Source organism: Protopterus annectens, chromosome 7.part1 (assembly GCF_019279795.1).
Source record: "Protopterus annectens isolate FY-2018-M chromosome 7.part1, PAN1.0, whole genome shotgun sequence".
Classification (NCBI taxonomy): domain Eukaryota; kingdom Metazoa; phylum Chordata; order Ceratodontiformes; family Protopteridae; genus Protopterus; species Protopterus annectens.
In genome coordinates, this window is record NC_056740.1 from 188,730,970 (window position 1) to 188,757,416 (window position 26,447).

Consider the following 26,447-nt stretch of genomic DNA (forward strand, 5'->3'; position numbering starts at 1 on the left):
TTAGATGGTTTAGAAATTAGAAGACTGACAGAAGAGGAAGCAAAGGACATAATGATGGAAATCTCTGAAACAGAGCTCAAGAAAGTGATAGACAAGCGTTTGGGAGATCACCTGCAGCAATTGGTATCCCAATAGAGATATGGAAGCTACTCAAGCAGAGAGACATCTCATTAGACAGCACTGTTCACCCAGGTACTGAGATCACCCCTGATCCCCAAATTATGAAGACCATCATCTCCCAATATACAAGGAGGGTAAGAATCCTCTATACCCCAAACCATATCACCCAATACCAGTATTAAATCATTCCTATGAAATGTTTATGACCATAAGAGCATCAAGGATAAATAAAGTGTTAAGCAGGTAGGTCTCCAAGAACCAGGCAGGAATTTGTTGAGGGTGGAAGAGTAGCATTTAATATAATCAGTACATTAATGGTTATAGAAGATACTAACTTAAAATCACAAGTCACACTATTCTGCATGGATGCTGAGAAAACATTTGGACAGGGTTGAATGTCAATTTTTATACATGATACTAAATAAAATGGGATTCCTAAGTCTTTACAAACCTGCCAGGGATGCCCCTCCCATCTCCACTTACATTTGCACTATATTTAGAACCATTGGAAGTGGCACTGAAAAAGATATGGAACCATCCATGGGGGATGATGGATCTTAAGATGGCTATGTTTGTGGACAATGTTACATTGACACAGTCCAAACCCAAGGATGACATTCCTAACATTTGGGAAATTACAAGGAATATGACCAGCTATCTAGTTATAAGATAAATACAGACAAGACCAAGGCAATGGACATTAACACAGGGGATATCAGTGATCTTAAGGAGCAATACCCAAGGATCTGGAGGCATATGGAGATAAGATATCCGAGAGTTTGGCTGGTGAGATCTCTTCAGGAAGCTAAGTGAATATCATACAGGAAAATTAAGTGTAAAACAAGGAGGAACCTAGAAAGCTGGAGACTACTGAAATTAGATTACAGCCAAAAGATTCAGGCTTTGAATTGGCATGTACTCTCCAGGTACTATTCCTTGCTCAGGCTTTTTGGGTCCCAATGGAAAGAATTACAAAAAAGCTTTAAGTGTGTGAAAGATTTATTTTTTGGGGGGATTAAACCTGAAGTCAATTGGGAAAAATAGAATTATCAAGAAACGTGTGTGTGTGTGTGTGGGGGGGGGGGGGGTATCAGCACCTGATAATATCACAGCTTGACTGTACAGAAAAATATTATTTTGGAGGAGCCATGCCAAGGATCATCAGGCATGATGGAAGGATTTGATTTTAGAAAAAAAATCCAGAGATGGGCTGGATAGATTTACCAGAAATTATGTGGGGCTGTAAGAATCAAGGATTCCAATCTGAGATATTAAGAACCCCGAAGCAGGGGTTACAGAAGCCATTTATGATTCGAAATTATGATGATGACATCAAGATATTTTGCCATTTGGGGTATCAAAATTGAACGACCAACAGAATAGCACCATTACTGGTTTCTCTCACAAACATACACACACACACAGGTACAACATGTACGCAAGCAAGAAATAGCCAAAATGCAGATAAAAGCTGTCTTTTTCCTGTAATATTTCAAACCCCCTATTATTACATCTTCTTAAAAAAATTAAGAGAATGAAAAAAAAAATTAAGCACCTCTAACTCGGGTATACAAACTGGATATCACCCCCCCCCCCCCCCACACACACACACACACACACACACACACATGCTCAAAATGTACATTTTTATTAATATTATAATATGTAAAGTTGAAGATTTCTGAAGAAAAAGAAGAATGGCTAAGAAGCAATACACAGAAACTTACTTCAGCACTAATGTGGGATGTGAAGCACTGAAAACAAAGAAATGAAGAAAGCTCCTAACAATGCTGGCAACATACAAGTGCCTCACAAACGTATAGGAGCATGTTGCAAACTATCAACATTTCATGTAGTGCTGGTACCAGACCAGCACTAGGTCTTCACGTGCACAAATGAACACACAGTCATAGGAAGGGGAGGCTGATGTAGACCTAACAGATGGTGCCAGCTTGTCAGGATATCCATCTGACAGGGAGAAATGCTTTCTTTTTTATATTTGTTAAGAAAAGCAGGGATTTGATAACCTGATGTCAATCTTTAGCAGTAGTGTAAGCAAGAGCTTCAGCAGTTCCTTAGTGTTTTCTCCTTCACTTGTCATCCTCAAACTGATTCCCTATTCCACTGAGCAGCATAAAGTGTTAATCACTAACCGGATGAATTAAATAGGAGTATTCAAAGTGTGTGCACTGGATGGAGCACAGCAGTCAGTAGTGCAGCTGACAGCTTCTTTCTTTAAATATCTTCTTTCAGATTAAATTATTATTACTTTTTTGGAGGAATGTCAGCAGCTTAGGCAGACAGCGTCAGCACTGTCATGTTGTGAGGTCACAGTACTTTAGTCAGAATCCTTGAATCAGTGACTGTCTGACCTAAACCTTCTGCTGCTCATCTGTCTGCCTACCATCAAGGAGAAAAGGGATGGCTCCTTTATCGCCATCCCTATGGGTGTGTGTTGTCAGACTAATATGTGAAGATGAGGTGGAAGATAAGAAAAAAAGTGTGGGAAAAGTAGAGTTTCTACTTTAACTTTTTTTTTTGTAGAGATGTTTTATTAGCAGAGAGTAAAAGTGTTTGCCAGCAGAAATACCTGTAACTGGTCTCTGTTTTCAAAAGGTGATGCTTCTTTGCTTTTTAACTATATAATCTGATGGCGTCAACTGCTTTATGGTCATGTCAAACAAAATATTTACTACCACACACATGCATGTTCCCAACTGTGCAACAGTTTTAAGTCAGAATGTACACAGCTCCTTTAAAACAGTTACCATTGCTCAGATCTAAAATCCCACACATTCATGCTTGATTCAAGCAAAACTGTGCAATGCTGAAGGCAGAACCAAACAAATCACTACAACACTGCTAGGTTTTGGCACCAGTGTGTCACATACTCCATGTTCCTGCATTATGAAACAAAGGCAAGAACTTAAACATACTAAATATCTTTGGAAAATGATTCCATTATGTCTATACAAATAAGAATATTCACACCAAGAAGCATTTTCTGAACCACAAAATGCTTGTACAATTTTATGCTAGTTTAATTTGCTCTATTCTCATCTCAGTCCCAAAGCTGTATCTAAGGTATGCCTCTCAACCATTTAGCACAAGAATCTGGACAAAGCCATATATAATTGGCCATAAATATTGCTCTTATACACTTAGAAAGTTGACAGCATAACACGTTTTGCATTAGCATGAATTTTCTGAAGGGTATGCAGTCTAATTTAAATGTCTGCCATTATTTTCTGAATTTACTACTCAATGATTTTGACAGAAAACCAAAAATTGTATGAGGAACAGATCAGAAATAGGAGGTGAAAATCTGGTCAGTGAAAAGATAAGCTCTATGGAGGTGCTACTATGCAAGCTCAACCACTGTGTGATGAGTTGCTTTTTAATACAGAGATGGGCACCGCATTTCTTCTGCAATTAAAAGGCTTAGCTTGTGAAATGTAGGCTACTTTGTATGGCATAGGTAAAAGGTAACATCTACTCCACTGGTGATACTTTGTTTATACATAATGAGCAATCATATACAATACTTAGGTTAATATTGGCAGCCCAAGATAGTGGGCTGAGTACACGTTGGTTTACAAAGTCTGTTGAACATGTGGGAGAAACAGACAAATGTAGGTTTTGTAAAACTGAATTGGAAACAGTTGCACACCTCGTTGCTGGTTGCGACATACTAATGGCAGAAGGACTGTATACTGAAAGGCATAATAACGTGGCAAGACTGTTGCACTGGGGATTCTGCAAACATTATAGTATTGAAGTGGCTGAAAAACACTGGAAACATTAACCACAAAGCATCATAGAAAATTATGAAGTTTACATCACATGGGATCATCCATTACCAACAGTTCAAAACACAGATGCTAGAAAACCAGATATAGTGGTCCAGGAAAAGAAGACAAAAGTACCACTGATCATTGAAATCGCCACACCAGTGACTAGTGTCCTGCATACAGAGAGACACAAAGTCATAAAATATCAGGATTTTTAGGCAGAAATGAGAGCAATGTGGAAGAAATATACCCAAACAGTTCCAATAATAGTAGGAGCAACATGTCTTACAAAGAAGAGTCTACAATCGTATTTAGATACGTTACCAATACATGCAACTCCATATGTATTGCAGAAGGAGTCATTACAGGACACACTGCCCGTGATGCGAACAGCACTACTGGCTGACATCAAAGACTAAAACAATACTTTAATCATACTTTGACTTAGGAATGGGGTCCATTCCCATCATGGTATTAGAAACCCAAAAGACTTGGAGAAATTAAAAAAAGACAGATACCATACTGTAGGAAAGTTGTGCAAGGATGCCACTAGTATTGCATGGTCATCCTAGCATTTATTCAATAGGGAGTTAAGGAAATTGATGTTGTTGCCTGCCCTGCCATATTCAGGAAATTAACACAGACATGACTGAAGATTTACTGAGATAGGAAACAGCAGGTTTGCAAAAGAGTAACCAAATAAACAGTCTACTACTCATTTCAATTGCAAAGACGTTTTAGTGAACTAGAAGACATAGTGGTATGGAAGGAATTACGACTGTCACAATCCACAGGATGTAGAGCATAATTTCACTCTCCCTATAACACTCCCATGATTTCTTAAGTACATTTCTTTTTTTTTTTCCCTTAAGAACATTTCGTATACTTAAAATGATTATGTGACAAAATATTACATGCAAAAGTCAGTTTAAGCAGCAAAGAATACACAGAGGTCATGAAACACAAGTTATCAAATTATAATATGGCAGATGAGGAGAGGCAGCAAAAGGCTTGTTCTGGATACTGACAGTTTCACAGACATTTTAAACTGATTTTCATTCTCTGAATAAGCCAATGTAACTGTACTTTTTCTGCATACAAAATGTAAGAAATCATGACTGCAAAAAAATAACCACTTGGGTGTCTTATGTAAGCACTATAACCAACTAATAGCAACTAGATACCTTACCAGCTATAAAATTAGGCTGAAAATCTAGGACTTTTAAAATTATTTTAATACATCTTGTTTATGTCACAAAACAGAATTTGCAGCTCCTACTTAGTAGGTTACTCAGATACGTTGAAAATACCACCCTCTGGTTTCTGAGGCACTCTTAATGACATTTTTACCAATGCAAACAATGCACACGGATGGCTATAGGTTAACTGGTGCCCTAGGCAAAAGGGTTTCATGTCCCCCCCCACACACACACACACACACACACACCACCTGGTGCCTTCCCATTGTCGCCTGCCAACACTATCCAGATTTTTTCTTCCTTGTTTTCAGTTTGTCATACTCTTTAAATTTTCCCCCTGAATTTATTCATTCAACACATTTTCAGTAGGTAAGACTATAGTCTAATAACTGTGTTGGAAACGCTGCATTAAGCTGGGGCCTACTAGAAGCCACGGAGGTTTCTAGATGCTTTTCTTGGGTACATATTACTTTTTTTAAACAAGCTTTAAATTCAGTTATGGCTTGAACAAAACTGATGGATCAAGGGGAAAAACTTCAGCCCTGCCTTTCAAATTTGGTTTTCCCTGAATCTACGATACATTGCCTAACTGACCAACACCACACTACAATAACTACAGTAAGAATGACTGCATTCAGCTGGGGGGGGGGGGGGGGGACTGCACGGCTCCCAGAAGCCATGGGAGTTTTAGATGCTATAAGGTGTACTTTACAGTTATTTTGAACATCTTTTTCATTCAACGACAGCCTAAACAAAAATCATGACTATGGGAAAAAATTCAGTCTTGTTCAACTCTGGTTTTCCCTGAATCCTGTCAACACAACTGACAGAGACTCCACTGTAATAGTGAAATTAAGCCGGGGGGGCTACAGACCAGAAGCCATGGTGCTAAAAATGCTCCGAGGTGCGTTTCAGAGCTTTTTTTTCCAACCTTTTAAATCAATGATGACCTGAACAAAAATCCTACAAAGGAAAGAAATTTAATCATACTTTTTTATTTCAAAGAAAAATCTGTTATAGCCAAGGCTTAATGCACAAAGTTAACCAACCAGCGGTGCACAATAAGCAGACATCAAATGTTTGTGAAAATACATAAATCATATCTGGAAATAGTACCTTCCTTCCCACCTATACCACCTTATAAAAGGTAGTCGCTTTCTGTGTATCCCTGTCTACTATTAAATTGGGATGGGAATTAAGGGACAAATGGCTACAATCATATTTCAAGTCACTGCAATCATATGTATATACAGCATACCTCCTCCCCTACCCGCAAAAGACAGCCAACTTTGGTGTGCCCCTCTGTCATCACAATTAGTAAAAACTGGGGGGGGGGGACAAATAGAAAATATTTGCTCTCAAACATATATAAACAGAATGCTTCTTTACCACCCCAAAATGATAGCCATCAGTATTTGTACCTGATGTTTAAGTCTGACGAAAATGAAAAAAGTAATTACAGAAATGTTTCCAACTTACTTTTAGATGGGACATTGCTCCTGTATAAGCTTAATGACCCCTCTCTGTGCACACCTCTGAAGTTTGTGAGGAAAGCTAAAAGAAATAATGACCACACTGTCCCCAGCCCAGCAAAGGATAGTGACCTCAGAGGTTTCAGAGGAAAGTTACAAACAGTGACATTTTCCCCAGCTTCCCACACAAGCTACAGTGACTTAATGTGTACACCTCTTGAGCAGGGTGGTTTTAGAATAGGCAGGGTTCAGGGCAGTAGCCACTACTAAGCCCATGTGAAAATCCACTTCTACAGCCTTGGTTTATGGGGAACACCAGCCTCCCTCCAGAAGCTCTGAAGGTCTGTGTATTCTGTGAGGCACTGTACCTCTTTGAGAAATGACTAAACTGAGGAAGTGACAAGAGGATCATACAATTTTATCCATACAACACTCACCAAGCAGTTATGGCCACATTTATGTACAATTCAGATGCTGAGTTGTGCTAAAGAGAGGATGACTATATAATGCATTTCACCTTTGTTTTTTAGCAAACAGTTGTGACACGTTAAATACAGTTGCCACGTTTTTGCTGCAAACAGTAGTCACACACCTCGGCATCACCCTTAATTCCAACTTTCCTCTTCACATTTCTCCAGACTCTCTGCACCCATTCAGACCTAATTTGTGGCATAATTTGTCACGTCAGGGAAGGCAGGATGGCTTATTTTTCCTTGATTGCATTGCGTTAGTGATGCTTTACTCAAAGTAGCTCAGAGACTGAAATTTAACAAACATATGTTCATAGGTTCATACTAGGCTATCTGCCCTAGGGCATTTATAAGCCTAGCCAGAATGTGTTTGGCTTTCGCCACCCATTTTAAATTTATTTTGCTATGCCCTTTTTCGAGGTTAGTATACTGTGCCTCTGTCTAACATTGACACAGAAGTGACACCTGGGGTAAACCTACGATCTCCCATCCACTCATCAAGATTCCTCTTGAAGAGAGTCAATGAGGGACTCTGCCTAACCTGGACTGGGATTTTATTCCAGAGTGAAGGGAGCCTCTGGGTTATGAATCTGTCCCTCCAGCATGTCCTATTTATTACAGTGCTGAGGTTCAAGTCTCTCGAGCGCGTAGCTCGATGGGATTTGGATTTTCTGAGGTGCAGCATGTCCATTAATTCCGGGTTGGACATGGCTTTATACGTCAGGCACAGATCACCTCTGAAAAGGCGGTATGCCACTGAGTAGAGCTGGAGTTTCTTTAACCGGGCAGCATATGACATCTGTTTGAGCCCTTTGATCCTCTTGGTGAGGTACTTTTGGGGTTTTTCCAGTTGCTGCAGGTGTCTGGTAAGGTACATCCCAAAAGGGGCATTGTACTCAATGATGGGCCTGATGAGGGATGAGTAAAGAGGCACGATGACGTCCCCTGATCTAGATGTGAATCCCTTCATGATTTGGTGGGCTATATACAATGCTTTTCTAACCACTTTGGCCACGTGGTTGTCAAATGAGAGATTGCTATCAACTTGGGTCCCCAGGTCCCTAATTACTTCTTCTGTACTTAATGGATTACCACCTATGTGGTAATTTGTGGGCACTTTGTTTTTGCCAAAGGGGATGACTATACACATTTTGGCATTTAGCTTGAGGCCATGGCTGTGGCACCAGTTGTCTGTTTCTATGAGGCCCTTTTGGAGGATGCTTGTGTCGGCTGGAGAGTCGATTATGGTGCCCAGTTTGCAGTCATCTGCAAGCTTGGTCAGCCACAGTCCTTCCGTGTTGGCCTGTACCTCTGAGAAATATATACCGAACAAGAGAGGTCCCAGGACTGAGCCTTGTGGGACACCACTTGTAACTGGTTTGGAGTCTGACATGGCTCCAGCAATTCTAACCATGTGAGTTCTGTCCTTGAGTCAGTTTGCAATCCATCTAGTGACATTGGGGTTTATATTTAAGCTGGTGAGCTTATCTATAATGCTTGAGTGGGGTATTGTATCGAAGGCTTTTGCGAGGTCCAGGTAGGCTGTGTGGACCACCTTCCCCTCGTCAATGACCTTGGTGACTGTTTCAAAGAAATCAACTAGGTTTAAGAGGAAGGATCTGCCCTTAACAAAGCCGAACTGGGTAGGATCCAGTGTTTGTAGGTCCCCAATATCTTTATTTAAAAGGTCCATGATGATCCTTTCCATAGCTTTGCAGACCAAGCTAGTCAGGCTTATGGGGCGATAGTTTCCAGGATCCGTTGAGGCACCACCTTTATGGAGAGGGACCACTGTTGCTGTACGCCACTCTTTGGGCACATATCCTGTAGTAAGGCTGAGACTGAACAGTAGTTTTATGTTTGGGTTTAGCTCTTCTTGGAGTTCATGTAGGATGCAGCCCGGGACACCGTCTGGTCCCATTGATGCTGTGTTTTTTGCTTTGGAGAGGGCGGCTCTTACCTGAGCATCTGAGATGTCAGGGGCAGCACTCTGCTGGGATAGATATTTGCCCTTTGGTGGGAGAAGTTTGCGCTGAACCTGTCAGCTAGGATGTTGGCAATGTCTGTGGGTTCAGTGTATTTTTGTCATTTTGGACTAATTCTGAGCATATCTGGGAATTACCACCCAGGTTCCTAACATAACTAAAGAAAGCCTTGTGATTATCCTTAGTGTCCTGTGCAATTTTTCTCTCGAAGCTGGCCTTAGACAATTTTATGTGTGCCCGTAGTTTTTTGCTAATACTGATCAGTGATGCCTTCCCTTTTTGGGATTTTGCTCTGTCATTTAGTAGCTTCCTCCTTCTATTGTATAGTTTGTTTATGGCTGGGGTCCACCAGACAGGACGTCTGCCTTTGGAGGATTGGGTCTTGGTTTTATTTGGGATTGCATGATCCATGCATTCCTGATGGTGTTCATAGAATACGTTTATAAAGGATTCTGCGGTCTGGGCCGTATTTTCCACAGGCCCGGGGGCTTTGAAGGATTCCACCTCAGTTTTGAGGAGTGTGAAATTTGCTTTAGAGAAGTTTTTCACTGTGGTTTTCTGGGCAGGGGGTGGGGTCGGGATGTGAATATCCAGTGAGATTAGTTTATGGTCTGATCTTACCAGTGAGGGATACACTTCTGGTCTGGAGCATAGAGTCCCCATGTTGGTGATGATCAGGTCTAGTATGTTTTCCCCTCTTGTGGGAGTGGTAACAAGTTGTTCCATAGCATTTGAGTTTATAAATTCTAGGAACCTTTGGGCTAGGGTGTTGGAGCTAGAGTAATGCTCCCAGTCTATGTTTGGTTAGTTGAAGTCGCCCAATATAATGGTGTTTGGAGAGACCTTCATATTTTCCATATTTTCCAGTGTTCTCTGGAAGGCCGAATGGGGTTCCTGGGTTTGGGAGGGTGGTCTGTAGCAGGCTATAAACTGGAAGGCAGTTTTACCCACTGTTAGTTGCACATGGATAGTCTCTGATGCTTCGTGCTTTGCCACCAACCTGGAGGTGTGGGTATCTTTGATGAATATTGATACTCCCCCTCCTTTTGTGGTTCGGTCCAAGTTTTGGGGCCGAAAAGCATGGTATGAGGTATAACCTGGTAGTGCTGGGGTGCTCTCGGGAGCCCTGAACCAGGTTTCTGTTACTGCACAGATATCGATGTTCTCCATGCTAAGGAGAGTTTCGAGTGCATGCATCTTGAGGTTTAGACTTCTGGCGTTGAGTAGCATTACTCTTAGTTTCTTATCCCTTGTGATACCTATGGAGGTGGGTTTGTCTTTTGAGCCTTGCCTAAAAAAGGCACTATGGGGGTAGCAAGAGCCTTTGCCAATATCCGAAAGCCCAGGGGTGACAGGTGCAAGCCGTCCCTAACGAAGCATTGTGGCTTGTCGAGCATATCATCCCAAGCTGACAGACATTGGATCCCCTTTGAATGACACCAGTACTTAAGCCAATTGTTGAAATTGATCATCTTGTCTTCATATTGTGGCATCATTCTTGGTGAGGGTAAGATGCTACTCAAGGACAGGGTCATACCGGCCTGGGCTACATGCTCAGAGAGCTCCTTTATGTCTCTTTTCATGTAGTCCAGGGAGGTACGTCTCAGGTCATTCACACCAGCATGGACAATGACTGAGTCATATTTGTACTTGCCTTGGAGTGACCTGAGTGCTTGTGTTATGTGGCAGATCCTAGCGCCCGACAGGCTGCTCACCGTGACCCTCTCCTTGTTCAGCCTGGTGAGCGGGACGTCAGTGTGCCTGACGATAGAGTCACCTATTACAAGTTTATCAGGTGTGTTGTTTAGTCTTAAGGGCTGTGACTGTTCGGCACACTGGCTTTGTGAGATATGTGTTGCATGTGTTTTGTTTTGGGGTAGCGGCTGCTTGGGTGTCTGCTTTGGAGGTCTCTGCTGCTTCGGCAGATCTTTATTTAGAGCCTCCGAGTATGTTTTTGTGTGATTATGTGTTTGGTTTGCTGTCGTGGTAGGTCTATGTGAGACTGTAATTGTAGTCGGTGTGGTTTCCTATTCTCCTCCTGACTGGTTATGCCAGTACTGAGTTGAGAGAGCTTAGCCTCCAGTTTGGCTATATGGTTGCATCTCTCATGTGTTGGAATTTGTTGGGAGGAGGAGAGGGTTGTATGTGTACATGAGGCAGTTGTAACATTGCCTCAAGATTCACAGATTCACCAGCTGGACCGGAGAGGAGATTGACAACTGACCTTTGGACATGCTAGAATAATATTGGGAATTCCTTAATAATTGAAAACCAGGGCCAGTGGGGAGTGAGGGTGTAGTGCTTTTAATTTTTAGTGCTGACTTGTATAATTGCTTTAGTGAGCAAGTGCCAGGTAACTTAAGTGCAATGTGTTACAGGTAACTTAAATGCAAAAACGACAAACAGTAACTTTCTTTCAAGTGAAACAAGGAAATAAGTACAGTAAGCAATGCAGATATCACTAGTGATCCACAGAAGAGCTGAGAAGCTGTGTATTAGGTGGAATTAGCGTTCCAGGGAAATAACAAGCAAACAAACAACAAGCATATAAACAAAGCTAGATTCAGCAGGCCTGGATCTAGTCTATGCTACAGCAAACAAGGTGTACCAATTTCAGTAAAATACAGTTCAAATATTCAGGCACTATAAGCCTTTAACCAGAAATTCCCAGCTCAGAAGGGCAGAGTCCAGCCTCTTCTCCCACAAGAGTGCAGACCACAAACCTTCTTAATGTAAAATAACTGGCCTGAAGCCCAAGTGCTTAAACCAGAACTAATACACTTTAAGAATAACAGACACTGGGCTCTCAATCAGCAGTTCCCAACTTAGAAGGATGAAAGCTACCTGTCCTGCCACCACAGTGCATGCCACAAACCTTCCAATGTATTCTTGTTTTGCTAAACAGAATACTAGAGTCTGTACAGTGGTTTCCACATTACTGGACAATTGTTCTGATTTCTGGATAGCCCAAAAAAATCCAGATTGCTCAGAAGGCTAATGTTAAACTATTCCAAGTTGCTTCACATAAATCATACCAGTCCTGCAAAGACATAAAAAGCAAACAGGAGGCAGCTAGTCAGTTTCCACCATTGACAGACACAGCAATTATACCTACTCTGTCTGCACACAAGTGTCAAGTTAAGCAATCTATTTTACTTCTCACAAAAGCACATTACTCTTGCATAGCCAGACAGTACTGGTTGCTTAAAGCTGAGCTAATGACAGAACCATCAAGTTACTTTCCATCCAGCCAACCCAAACCTCATAGCATTCAACCTCTTACTTCCAGAATCGGGGACAAATCCAAAAATAACCAAGGACACTTTTTAAAATATTAGTACTATTAATATGAGGTGCTGACATAGTAGTAGAACGTAAAATCACTAACTTTCTGAAGCAAAGTCCAGTTACTGTCATTATTTATTAGGTGCAATCCAATACCATTTCTCCCAAAATTACCAATTTTACTTGGGATTAAAAGGGACAGAATTTTTTTTTAGCCAAAATCAGCAACAGTTGAAAGGTATGCCCAATCTCCACCCAGTAGTTATAACCATGAGATCTGATGTTAAGTTTCACCTTTGCTAGCCTAGCCCACACAGACAAGTTGCCACACATTACAGTATTCCAAGCTGCTCCACATTAATCACAAAGCCGTACCTGGTTTATCACGACCAGCATCTCAGAAAAAAAATAATGATAATAATAACAGCCTCACTACTTGTATCTCGCACCATTCCTCTCAACTGTCTAGAATTCAGCAGAATGCCCCTCCTGACTCCCATGAGATACAGCCAATCAGTACAGCTAGACATTTCAGCATTATCGTTTTAACTAAAAAAAATTCTTCATGTTGATGCCTACCACTTGAACATTGCAAAGTCACGGAGACCTTGCATTACAAGTCTAACATGACACTGCTTGCCTTGAATGGTCAAGTCAAGTAGGGCACCTCCCCCTGGGGTATCGGTCGCACTCTGGAGCAGGTATGTTTTATTGATGGCCTTTTATTTATTTTTTAGATCAAAGGAATTATGTATTTCATTAATCTAAAAAAATAAATTGGATAGAGCACCTCTGCAAGCATGGCGCCCTAGACAGTCACCTAGTTGACGTACGTGAAAGGCTGGTATGACTATGCATAATGAATAATTTACTTAAGAGTATGTGTATGTCTTCACATGTGTATGTGAACTCCAAAGAAGGGAAACAATTTCCTTGTCTGGAGATTTATTGCAGCAAGTCTAATAAGCAGAATGGCAGGGATTTGATTTTACAACTAATTGTATCAGGTGATCCTGCCACAGTTCAGCTTGTGAAGTATGCATCAAAAAGCGAAGTAATCTCTCTGATAAGGTTTCATATTAAGGGTATTTGGCAGAAAAAATGTGGCATGACTGAAAAAAAAAATAAACTTGCTTAAACGTGTTTTGTGAATACTACAAGATGAGCACACCCCAAAAAGTTACACCAGTGCATCGTAACTCTTCTATGCTATGCTTTTCTAAGGGAGATAGTCCTCCTTAATGCCTTACTTCTCTTTTGCAAAAGTACCAGAAACAAAGGGGTGCTTTACTTTTGTGGAATGTTGGCAATTTGGGGTTACCAGAAACAAGGATGTTTGGGGTGGAGTAAAGAAAGTGCCATCTCCCCTACATGGCATAAGCTGATATTAAATAAACAATGCAGCAATGAGAATCACATTATGTGTCACAATACCTTATTGTGTTTATGGGATTTTTCTTAGAAAGAATGAAACTCAAAACTCGACACAAAATAAGGAAAATGAATGCTGAACACCGTATGCAGACAGCATTTTACAGTGAATTCAAATGTTGCATAGAAATTGGGGCAAACTGCTTAGGTTTTATCCTAGGCTTTTTTCTTTTGTGTGCATTTTTTTTTTCACTTAAGTTTTTTTAAATGATTTCATGGGTTAATAGTGTGCCTGTACATACATAAAGGCATACATACATGCAGTACACAGGGATTTAGCACTTTAGTTGCACTGATCAAAATGTACCACACATCTCTGTGAATGGAAATTCTATACAAGTCAGTTGAGAAATGTGTCAATTACCAAAGCTTATTAAAAATTGCAGGACATCTGGGTCTATATGGGTTGGGCAACAGGAATACAAGGACAGTCCATTCTAGACTTATGTCTGGCAGATGGTTTAACGGTAGCCAGCTCATGATTCAACAAGAGATAGTCACAAGATCACATACAAGAATGGCCAACATGCAACTATGGTATACTTTCTCTTAGCAAGGAAATGGCACACAAGTAGAATCAGAAACTACAAAGTCATCTCCACTGAAAACAGCCAGCTCACACTATAGCCATTGTTAGCCACAAGCTGCAAACAGTGGTTAGAGAAAGCTCTAAGGTCAGAGACTAAGCTAAAAACCTGTAAGGTAACTGGAACAAATATACAAGAGTTTAAGGAAAGACTTAAGAGCTTTAGCACTTCGTGAAGAAGAGGAAATAGGTGGAGTTGAACAACAGCAGTGTCTCAAAACTCCCATGTCTGAAAACTATAGAACAGATATGCATCTGAGCCAGGTATGGAAATTAAGTACATAAGAAAAGCTGATAGTAGAATGTATAAGTCCAGAAAGTTACCAAAAGAAAGGAGTGGAGGAAAAAGTGTGAGACAGAAAGAGGGACAAAACTAAGAAGTAATACCAGTTATAGACAGGTTTAGAGAACAGATGCAATAACAAAGAATAAGGCAAATGGGAAACACTACCAACTTTTGGAAAAACATTTCTTTGGACCATCTGCAGAGTCAATCAGGTTGCAAGACAAAGACAGAAAGATAAAGAAGATGGTTATTAGGCACCATTCCTAAGGGTTGCTAGGAACAACTTGCTCACCAGTCAACAGGACATCAAATGCAAACTAAAGGAGTAATTATGGCAGCTTTTGAATGAAGAAAACCCACAGAAGCTTTACTGACACACACACAACTTACGATGAACAAGGAAGAGCAGCACATACTAGAATTAAGAACAGCACTAAGGTAAATGAAGTCAGGGAAAGCAGCAGGCTCAGATGAGGTCATGGCAGACATGATAAAGATGTTGGGCAAAGATAGGGGGAGAAATAGTTTCTTGACGGCATTTATATCAGTATGGAGAGAAAGACCTATCCCGAATGACTGGAGAACAAAACATTCTAGTGCCAGTGTGCAGGAACAAAGGGGACATTCACAACTGTAGGCAGTACAGAGGTATCAAACTCTTGTTGCACTGCATGAAAGTGCTCAAGAATGTGATTGAAAAATACAAAGAGTAGTATAAAGTAAGATGGAAGATAAGCAGTTCAGATTCAGATCAGGATGTAGCACAACCAACCCAGTGAGATAGACAATGAAGAAGAAAGAAAGAAGTGCAGTCCAACTAAGCATTCCTAAAATGGAGAAAACATATGACAAGGTCCATAGAAAGCTGATATGGGCAGCCCTGTGATGGTTTAAAGTCCAGGAAACACTGGTAGAATTGGTTCAGGCTATGTACCTGGACCCAAAGACATAAGTATGAACAGTATTCAGACACAAAGAGGAGGCTTCCCAGTGTGTGTGTTGGGGGGGGGGGTTCAACTGTGAGCCCAAAGCTGTTCATACTGGTGATGGACATTAGAAAACCAGTTTGAGGGGACAGATCAACAAAGCTGCAGTATACAGATGATGTGGCATTACAGGAAGACTTTGGACAAGAACCTCAGCAAATGATTGGGAGTACACAACTGAAGGCACGTGGGATAACACTGACTACAGAGAAGTCAGTTGTCATGGCAGTAAAAGGAGAAAATCAGAAAAAGTTGAAAATTGAGACAGAACAGAAAATAGTGAAAAAAAATATAAACTCTGGTATCTGGGAGGTGTGATTGAGGAGAAGGGAAAGCTTAATGAGGAGGCTCAGATTAGAATCAGAGTGGCTTCAGTCAACTGGCACTGTGTGTCAATTGTAGTGTGTGACAAATGAATGCCAAAGAAGCTGTAAAGTAAGGTGTACTAAACAGAGTTGCGCCCAGTCCTTCTGCATTACAGAATCCTTGGCAGTGAAGGCAAAGCAGCTGTGGAAGCTGGAGGTGATGAGATGAAGTGCCTGACATGGGCAGTATGATGCACACTGTAGGATAAACAAAGTAATAACATCAGAGCAGAAGCCAAAGTAGCTCCAATTGCAGGGAAGGTAAAAGAGAACAAATTACTGTGGTACAATGTGCAAAAAGCAGAAGGTGATTTCCTGAAGATGAATTGAGAGATGACACAGGAAGAAAGCAAGAGGAAACGAGGATGTCTAGCAAAGATATTGATAAATTATGTGAAGTAAGACTTGCCTGGCAAAGTGGTGGCACTGAATCAAGACAGCTGGTGACAGTTGATGTAACAGCCATAACCCATGTAGAAAATGGAATAGATGACAATGAGATGCATTTTTATTAAGCAAACTCATCTGATGGTTAAGTTACTATGAATCCCAGATAGTTTTAGCAAATTCCCCTAAAAGGACCCTGTAGTAAACGATGAAAGATCTTTACTACTGGACATACCTCTCAGCTGGTATGAATTATGCAAAGTGCTATGATTTTTGCCTTGTGATTGAGCCAAGTTCTTCCTAGATTTACTGATGACCCTGAATGTCAGACCCATTTATAGTTACATAACTTATTAAATAAGTAAAACAAGCCTAAACAAAGGCTCACTGTCACTAGCTATACACAATCTAGTACATAGAGAACTTTTATTTAAAAAAAAAAAAATCAGGAAGAAAGGTAACAACAGTTACCACTAGACAGGCATCAAGATGTTCACAAAGGTTTATGTCACAGGGATATGATTCAAGCAAGTAAATAGGCAGAGTGAGCACGTTGTAGCATGAAAAACAAGTTTTAAACTTTACTTTAATTATAAAAATGTTTAGTGAGTCACCCAGCATTCAGCCTGCTACACTGGTAACTCTCAGTAACTGCTTACCTGTTCGATGTCCAGCTTGCCTACTAATGGCAGCAATACACTGTATAAATGTTCTTGTGGTTGATGTGGATTCATTTTTCTTCAGTTCAGCCAGAAGATGCTCCATCAGCTCCCCAAACAGAGTTGGACTGCAGGTTACAACCAACTGACTCAAGGCAATGATGGCTCTTTTACGCACAGCAAGTCTGGAACTTGTGAGCTGAGGAAGAATGCAGTTCAGTATGGATGGATGGAAAGAAAGCAAAGTCCCACCCAATCTGCAATGACAGAAAATGAGAGATGGAGAAGCTGCATGCTGTTTACGCCAAAAAAACAAACAAAAAAAAAAAACACTAGGATCTATAGCTGTCATTCGCTTTTTATATCACATTAAATGAAATAAACACCACACGAGTATTAACCATCTCTTTCCTTTTTGCTTTAATGGTTACAGGGAATGACCCGCTGGGACACAATATTCCACTTTCAGATCAACACTTTCAGAGAAAGAAATGAGGGCAAGCATACAAAGAAAATTGTTTTTGTTCCAGAAATCTGGAAGGTGGACATAGAAAGAAATTTAGTTTGCCTTCTCTTCTGTCTGTTTTAAAAAGGGTTGCTCACTTCATACCTAGGCAATTAATTATAAACAGCAGTCTCAAAGCATGCTAATACCAGACACTTAAACAAGCCAAAATTAGATCCTTAATTCAAAAGCGGAGAATGTCAAGTCTAAAATTACTGACCAATAAGCACACTTGGGTCATTGCCAAAAGTGCTTGAAAGAAGTGTTCTCTCTTTTCTTGTCAATTACATGTCAAGAACAAGTGTTTTTTTTTGTAAGCAAAAATTAAACAATGATATATCGATTCATCATTGTCCATAGCATAACGACAGAGCTAGATGATCCTGATTCTTTTCTATATTTAAGACTTATCTATAAGCTCAAATCAGTTCAGTGGCAAATCATTCCCAGGTTCTGGCTTTTCCCACCCTCTCAAAATGACATGTGCAAGCTACATTCATAAGAATTCTAAGTAGATAACTCTAGAGCTCAGTACTGGCCTAATCATTAGCCCTGCTAAGATATAAAAGCCTTTCTGTCCAGGCATCACCTCAACTGGAGAAGGGAAAAGGGGTGGATTTATTGAAGAGGATGGACCCAGATCATCAAGATCTATTGGTATGACATGTACATAAAAGTTTCTTGATCCAGTGCACCACTCAGGACACAACACTAAGCACGGCCTTCTGTGCGGTCAAGAAAGAATCCAACATAAAAATGTAGGCCCCAAAGGAAGACAACACCCTGGACACCACATTTAACTTAGTGCATTGAGAAAATATGCAGAAGCCAAGTTGAAATGGTGCAAATACCACCTATCAATTCACTAACAAAAAGGATCTTGGAGAAAGCCAAGACGTAAGCAGAGTGAACTTTTAGAAGTGCAAAAAGGTACATTTAACATGGCAACATTCAATGCAATCAGAAAGCCACTTTGCCAGAATCAGTTTAGAGATTTTTCTGTCCCAACTTGTCTTGTGCAAAAGAAAAGTACAGTTGTGTACCTAGTTGCGTATCTACCATAAATGTAGATGTTTGAGTGTATTGACTGTTGCAGTCATTACACTTGGGTTATCCTGCTGGCAGGCGACCCGCAGTCGGCCCGAGTTCCAAAGTCTTCCTCCGGCGTCGGTTGCTGTCGCCTCTTCCCTGACGTCAGTGCGCCAGGGGTATAATATTAGCAACCGACACCATTTTATTCAGTTTTTCTTGCCCCAGATGTCAGGTGCCCCCAGATAGGAAGGCTGAAAAGATAAAAATATGCCAAAAACCATGCATATATTACTATAAACATTTCCTTCATCTACAAGCAAATACACCACATAGGTTTTATAGAGTTGAGAAGTACAGAAAAGTCCCAGCAAAGAAAAGGGGGATGGTGGGTGGGTAACCTGGACTGCAACAGTGAATACACTCGAACAGCTACATTTATGGTAGGTACACAACTGTACTATGTTCATTGTGTTTCACTGTTACAGTCATTACACTTGGGTAGAATCCCAAAGCTGAGGTTGGGTGGCTGGGTCTAAATTGGTTTGGCGAGGCTAACAAGCCCTGCAGAACTGCAGTGGCAAAGCCTGCTCTGGATTGGAGTAGAGAGGTAAGTGGTAGTGCTTGGTGAAAGTGTGCACTGAGCTCCAGGTTGCAGCTTCTAATATGTCTTTGGTAGGTACTCCTCTGAGAAAAACTGCTGAAGTGGCTGCTGCTCTGGTAGAATGAGGCCTAATGCCCTTAGGCACAGATTTGCCATGTTGTGCATAACAGAAGCGGATGCAGTGTCCTATCCATTTGGAGATGGTCTGCTTTGTAATAGGCTTTCCTTGTGATCCTGCTGCATATGCTACAAACAGTTGCTCAGTTTTTCTGAAAGCTTTTGTTTAGTCCAAGTAGAATCGTAACTGCCTGTGTATATCCAAAGCGTGCAGAAGTCTTTCCCCTTTATTCTGTGGATTTGGGTAAAAAGTAGGTAAATGAATGGTTTGGTTTAAGGCCACATTGGAGACCACTTTTGTCATAAATGTTGGGTTTGTCCTAAGAGAAACCCTGTCCTGATGAAAAATGAGGAAAGGTTCCACAGCCATCAATGCCTGTACCTCTGAGACTCTTCTTGCTGAAGTTATTGCTAGGAGCAGAGCAGTTTTCCATGACAAGAATTTTAGATCAACTGTGCTGTCTGGTTCAAATGGAGGTAGTGTTAGTTTTTCTAAAACAAAATTGAGGTCCCAAGTAGGTACTGGTGCTCTCCTAGGAGGTCTTATATTTTTTGCCCCTCTGAGGTATTGTCGTAGTAGAGGATGCGAAAAAATAGGAGGATCTGTATTGTAATGCACTGAAATGGCTGAGGCATGGATTTTAATGGATGAAAAAGATAGGCCTTTGTCCAACATCTCAGTTAGGTATTGCAAAATCTGAGGTATATTAGGGACAAGTGGTTCGAGCCCTTGTGCCTGGTTCCAAGTACAGAATCTCTTCCATTTTTCTGCATAAGATTTCCTAGTGCTGGGCCTCCTGGCTTCCAAAATAACATCCATAACAGCTTTAGAGAGAGGTGCAGTCTGAGTGGCTACATTATCTGCCATGCTGCCAGGTTTAAGGTTCTGAGTTTACTGTGCAGAATCTGATTGTTTTGTTGTGTCAGAAGATGAGGGATTTGAGGTAGAGGCCAAGGTGGACCTTGGGATAAACTCTTTAGGATTGGGTACCAGTGTTGGCGTGGCCAGTCTGGTGCAATCAGGATCATTTCTGGTCTCTCTTGTCTGACTTTTAGAAGCACCTTGGTGAGAAGAGGCATTGGAGGGAAGGCATAGAATGTTAGGTCTTTCCAGCTGAATGATAGAGCATCCACTTTCCATGCTTGAGAGTGATAAGTCCTTGTGCAAAATTTCTGTCTTTGGCAATTGTGAGGGGAGGCAAAAAGATCCATGTCTGGGCATCCCCATTTCCTTATTATCATGTTGAACACTTGTGGATTTAGCTTCCATTCGTGAGGATCCATTAGATTTCTGCTTAGTTCGTCTGCCAGTGTATTTTTTGTTCCTGGCAGGAATTGTGCTTGCAGATGTACCTGGTAGGTCAGTGCTGTGTTCCACAAAGTCATGGCTTGTCTGCATAGGGGGTAGGAATGTGTGCCCCCTTGCTTGTTTATGTACCACATAACTGTGGTATTGTCCGTCTTTATTAATAGTTGTCCTGGATGTATTAGGTCCTTGAAGGCTGTCAGGGCATTCTGTACAGCTAGCATCTCTTTTTGATTGATGTGAAGATGCATTTGTTCCTTGGGCCACGTGCCCTGAATACATTTTCCTGCCATATGTGCTCCCCAGGCATAATCTGATGCATCCATTGTTATTGTCTGCCTAGCTGTAGGTAAGGTGAAAGGCTGTCCCTTGTTGTGGTGACAGGCCTGGGACCACCATCGAAACTCCTGTTGTAGGCAGGGAATCAAGGTTATGATTGTCTCTAGGCTGTGACAATGCTGAGTCCAAACACTTTTTAGATACCATTACAGTTTCCTCATATGCAGTTTTGCATATGGAATTAGTAGAATGCAGGATGCCATGAAACCCAGGGCCTGCAGAATTTTTCTTGCAGGGAGCTGGGTCTTTGTTGCCATCATTTGAAAGTAATGAATCAGTTGTTTTTGTTTGTCTGGCGTGAGATAAGCCATCTGGGCAGTTGTATTTAAGCTTGCACCCAGGAATATTATCTCTTGAGAGGGCACTAGTTTTGATTTCTTTTTGTTTACTGTGTACCCTAGGCAAATTAGCAATCTATTTACAAACGCCCGGTGCTTTAGAAGATTGTCTTTGCTCTCTGCTTGAATAAGGCAGTCGTCCAAGTAGGGATATATTTGAATTCCTTTTTGTCTGCAAAATGCAATTACTTGTGCCAGGCATTTTGTGAAGACCCTGGGCACAGTAGATAAGCCAAAGGGCAGTGCAGAGAATTGGTAATGCATTGAGCCTGCTATAAATCTGAGGTATCTTCTGCACAATTGTCTGATTGGGAAGTGCAGGTATGCCTCCTTAAGGTCCAAAGTTACTAGCCAAGCCTCCTTGCCCAGCATGGGCAGAAGTTGTTGTAGTGTTAACATTTTGAATTTTGGAACATCCAGGAAAGTATTTAGGATTGACAGGTCCAGTATTGGTCTCCAGGCTTTGTCTTTTCTGGGTACTAAGAAAAGTTTTGAGTAAAATCCTTGTCCCTGTTCTTCTTGTGGAACTTTTTGAATAGCTCCCATATTCATAAGAGCCTCAATCTGTTTTTGTGCCTCTGCCCATTGGTTTTGTGGCAGGTTTGGCAAACCTTTTGGTTTTGGAAGCGTGTGGAAGTGGAATCTGTACCCCTGAGAAACAATATTCAGTACCCATTGGTCTTGGGTGATCATGTACCAATTTTTTAAGAAAAGTGCTAGCTTTCCCCCTAGGGGTGCTGTCAACTGGTAAGAGCTTGGCATTTGCAGAGGGAAGTCATTGTGACTGCTTCCTATAAGATTGTGATTTGTCTTCTCCTTTGGGGGCTGAAGCACCCCATTGTTTAGGTCTGTAGGAGCCTTGGGGCTGAGATCTGCCTCTTGGGCATCTGTATCTGCCTCTTTGTGGCCTGTCGGACACTGGAAAGGACCAATTTTTTGAAGGCCAGTTTCTGCTAAATCTAGGTGGTTGAACCTGTAAGAAATCTTTCACCGTTTGCATTGACTTTGCTTTATCCTCCATTTTCTTTAACACCTCTTCTGCCTTAACACCAAACAAAGTATCATGCTGTAATGGAGCATCCAATAATTTTACTTTAACGTGGTCAGGTAAACTTTGTTCTTTCAACCAAGCATGTCTTCGAATAACAGAGCCTGTAACTATGGCTCTACAAGAAGCCTCTAATGAATCAAAACCACACTGCAGAGTATGCTTTCCCACTTGTTCAACTGCATGCAATAAATCCTGCATTTCTTTACTGTCAGGACTTTCTATATTTGTAACCATTTTCTGCTTTAACAATGACATGAGGTACTGCTGATAATTTAAGCATGTGAAAATGACAGTTTAAAGCTCTTACAGCTAAAGTAGCAGAAGTGTAAACTTTTTTCCCCCCATCTGTCCAGAGCTCTGGAATCCCTATCTGAGGGGACAGGACTTTTGGCAGTGGAAGTCTTAACCCCTTTAGGACCCTGAGAAATTGTTTCTGGGTCTGCAGCGGGGTATTTGTAAAGAAATTTATGAGAGTCAGGGACCCTGTAGTATCGGTCTGGCTTTCCTGGTGCAGGGGGTAAAGAGTCAGGAGATAGACTGGATTCAGAAAAAACATCATCTACAATATCAAGTACAGGGGGGATAGCCAGGGGCATGTGCTGTGGCAATAAAAGGAAATCTCTGAGCCTTTTCTTGGATTCTGAGTAATCCTGGCTCTCCCAATGGAAATGCTCCCTCATGGTGTGCAGGGTTTCCCCAAAAGAATAATCCTCATGCGGTGAGGCTGACGGAATGGACTCTTCAGCATCAGAGTCCTCATAGGGAGGGAGAGAATAGCCCTCATCAGAAGAATCAGAGGAAATGGAAACATGATCAGAGGAATCATAATCTGTGTCTTGCCTAGGCCTTTTGTCAGGAGGGGGATGGGAGCCACTGATTAAAGCAATAAGATCTTCGGCCATTTTAAGTATCTGTTTCTTTGGCATGGATGACTGTTCTGGAGAATGCTGCACTTGTTTCCTTGTCTTTAATGGTGTTTTTGACTTTGCCTTTGCTGCTGTAGAAGCCTTAATTGTAAGCTGTGAAGGTCTGAAAACACCCCTAGAAGCTGGTGCCTGCTCAGCAGCTCCGAACCCATCTGAGGGTATAGTTTCCGTAGGCCCAATACCTTGAGTTTCCACAGGCCTCGGTGTCTCCACGTGGCTGTCGGTTACAGCCTGTGGCTCTGAGCTAGTAGGTGTCAGGGGCTGCGAAAGCGCCTCACTGAGAACCGGCGACTGGCCTAGAAGAGGCTTCGTCATCGGTTTTGGACCTCGGATACCTGTCTTTTTCTTTGTCTTTGCTATCCCTTTAAGTCAATTTGAGGAAGTGATGTCATTACTCAGAGTTTTTAAAGCCAAGAGGACTGTTAAAACTTGTTTTGGATACATTGTTTCTGAAGAAGTTAGTCTGTGGACTGATGAAAAGCTATATTTTTAAGGCTTAAATAAATCAGTTTTGCCAGAGTTTTTTCCAGTTTTCCAGTTTTTAGCTTTCAGTTGTTCGCTCATTGGATTTATCTGCTTGTATAGCTGCTTACTTTGGGTGTACTCCAGCTGAGTTTGCTGTTGGATTTCCTTTGGGAGTTTACAGGCCGTTGGTTTCCTTTGTGTGTTTCCTGAAGTTTGTTTCGTGTTTTTACTTTTTCTTTGTCTTTGCGGTTTTTTTTATACATTCCAGTCGTCGATTGTTCCGACGGCATTATATAATTAAATCTTCATCCAAAATAATGTAAGGCAAAATCAAACCGACGTTTAATAGTGCGTTTATTGAATCTAGCACAAAACTGACAACTAGTAACGTCGTGGTCAGGGCCTAGGCAAGGAATACAGTAAGAGTGAAAGTCCTTATGAGATATTTGCTTCCCACAAGAAATACAATTATTAACTTTTACTGACATCAGTCTGGTGCAAGAAAAAGTTTCCCCAATGGGGTACTTAGCTTTATTGAAGACTTCAGTTCTGAAATTCAATTTTGAAAATCTCAGGAGTCGGCCGACCGGCACTTGCGAACTGCTTTTGCTTCGGGCACCGCATAGCAAGAAAGACTGAAGAAAATGGCGTCGGTTGCTACTTTTATACCCCCTGGCGCACTGACGTCCGGGAAGAGGCGACAGCAACCAATGCCAGACCAAGACTCTGGAACTCGGGCCGACTGCGGGTCACCTGCCAGCAGGATAACCCAAGTGTAATGACTGCAACAGTGAAACACGATGAACATCAAAGTTGACAAACTATCTTTCTTGAGCTGTTTGTTTCTAAGTAAGTTGAGTTGCAATTGCCTACAGGTAGCTAGACAATGTAAAAATTCCTTGCTATTATTGGAATAATTTGGATAAAAGTCCATTAAGTTAATTTACTGACAAACTGATTATAGCAGCTAGCTTCAGCATAAAAGATGTCTGAAGCATTGCCCTTTGTTTACGGAAGATCAAGTAGGGGAAAAAATATCAATGCATAAAAAAGCTCATGTTTGGACATCTGTGTCGATGATGTAATTACCAATAAAATGTAGGGTCCAGCAGAGAAAGTACTTTATATCTGATGATGTTAATTTGAAAAAGAGGCAGAGTTACTTTCTGTAGTAAAACATTTACTCTCCATGGAGGCCGTGAACTGGAGGCCTGATAAGGAAAAGTCTCTAGGTCATGGCAGCCATGGAGGAAATTGGACACAGCCTAAAGATATACTTTTAGGAAAGAAACCTGACCAGTTGTATATCATTTCAAAGGTAGCTTTGAATGCAAGAAAAAGCACTTGGTTAAAATGGCAAACTATATTTTTGACTGTAGGTACATTTACACTTTCGATGAAATGGCTATTCAGTTAAAAGTTTATAAATTGCATTTCTGGTGGTGTTTTTGCACATGGGAGTTGTTGAGGTTTATAATTTAAAATATTTTGAGTGGATTGGCAATACCCTTTGATGAAATGATGCACATTCAACCTGACCACAAATGTAAGAGAAGAGAGAGGTCTGGATGGAGAGATGATAAAAATCAGCAAAAAAGGAGAGTAGCATTGATAGAAATGAATTAATTCTCAAGTATTGATGAGTACCTTCACATGGCAGACCTTGTTTTCACAAAATCTGACACTTATATATATATAGCATATATCATGGACAGAGGTAGGTTAAAAAAAATAAAAGACAGCCGGGTGCACAAGTCTATGTGTAAAAAAGTGCCCAAACCTGGTATGCACACTAGAGCCAGGACTGGAAAAAAAATGACAGTGTAGAATCCTCAAGACACGGAAACATTCCAACAATGGGGTTAGGCCAGGCTCAAGGTGTAGAAGTTGTAGTTCACAAAACATAAGAATTGACAGGCCAGAACAGAGCCATAAAGATGAAACAGTAGACTACTGAAAACAAGGAAGAAATTATGTATTGTTACTATCATGCAAAAAGCCCCAAATTTCCAGATAAGATATTCAAAAAGATTAATAAAGAAATTAGTTTTACATGTGCAAGTATTTTTCTTTTTCCTGACAAAAGCTTCATATGCAAAATTTATGATCATTGATGCAACAGATCCATGAAAAACATTATATACACAAAGAAACTTTGGGCCATTTATAAAAAGAAGCAACAGAAAAAGTGCAAAAATATAAAGAACAAAACCTAGAGATTTTTGAAATGTATAAAAAAACAAGGACATGGGAAAGAAAAAGAGGTCTGATATGGTGAAATGTTTATGTAAAGGAGAAAGCCAAAGTAATCAATGCAAATGAGCAGCTCCAAAGATATCTGAAAAGAAATACAGGCAATGGCACCCAGATATGGAAAATTTCATAATACAAAAAAAAAATCACAAAGGGGGAACACAGAACAGAAGATTTGTAAAGCTGAAGTTAAAGAATACCTGCAAAGTGAAGGATTTAGTGTAGAAAGTCTAACACAGGTTGTGTCACAGCATGATGGAACAATAAGTCCCCAAAAGTGAAGAGAAACAGGTGGAGTGGGAGACATCTGAAGAAGAAATATGGACATGGGAAAGAAAAAAATTGAATATGGTGCAATAAAGGACAAAGCAAAACTAATCAATACAAAAAGGCAACATCAAATATATTTAAACAGAAATACAGGCAAAGGCAACCAGACGTTTAAAATTTCACAGTACAAAAAATAAGAAAATAAAGGGGGAAAGTAGAGGA

General features: G+C 40.9%; 1 protein-coding gene across 1 annotated transcript in view; it reads right to left on the bottom strand.

The window, feature by feature from the left end:
* The window catches only part of LOC122807680 (cullin-associated NEDD8-dissociated protein 1-like), a 1,198,738-nt gene that overhangs the window by 695,510 nt on the left and 476,781 nt on the right, over positions 1-26,447 (bottom strand). Inside the window, exon 5 of the mRNA XM_044078634.1 lies at positions 17,023-17,279. Within this exon, the coding sequence (XP_043934569.1) occupies positions 17,023-17,279 (257 nt within the window). The remainder of the gene's footprint in view (positions 1-17,022; positions 17,280-26,447) is intronic.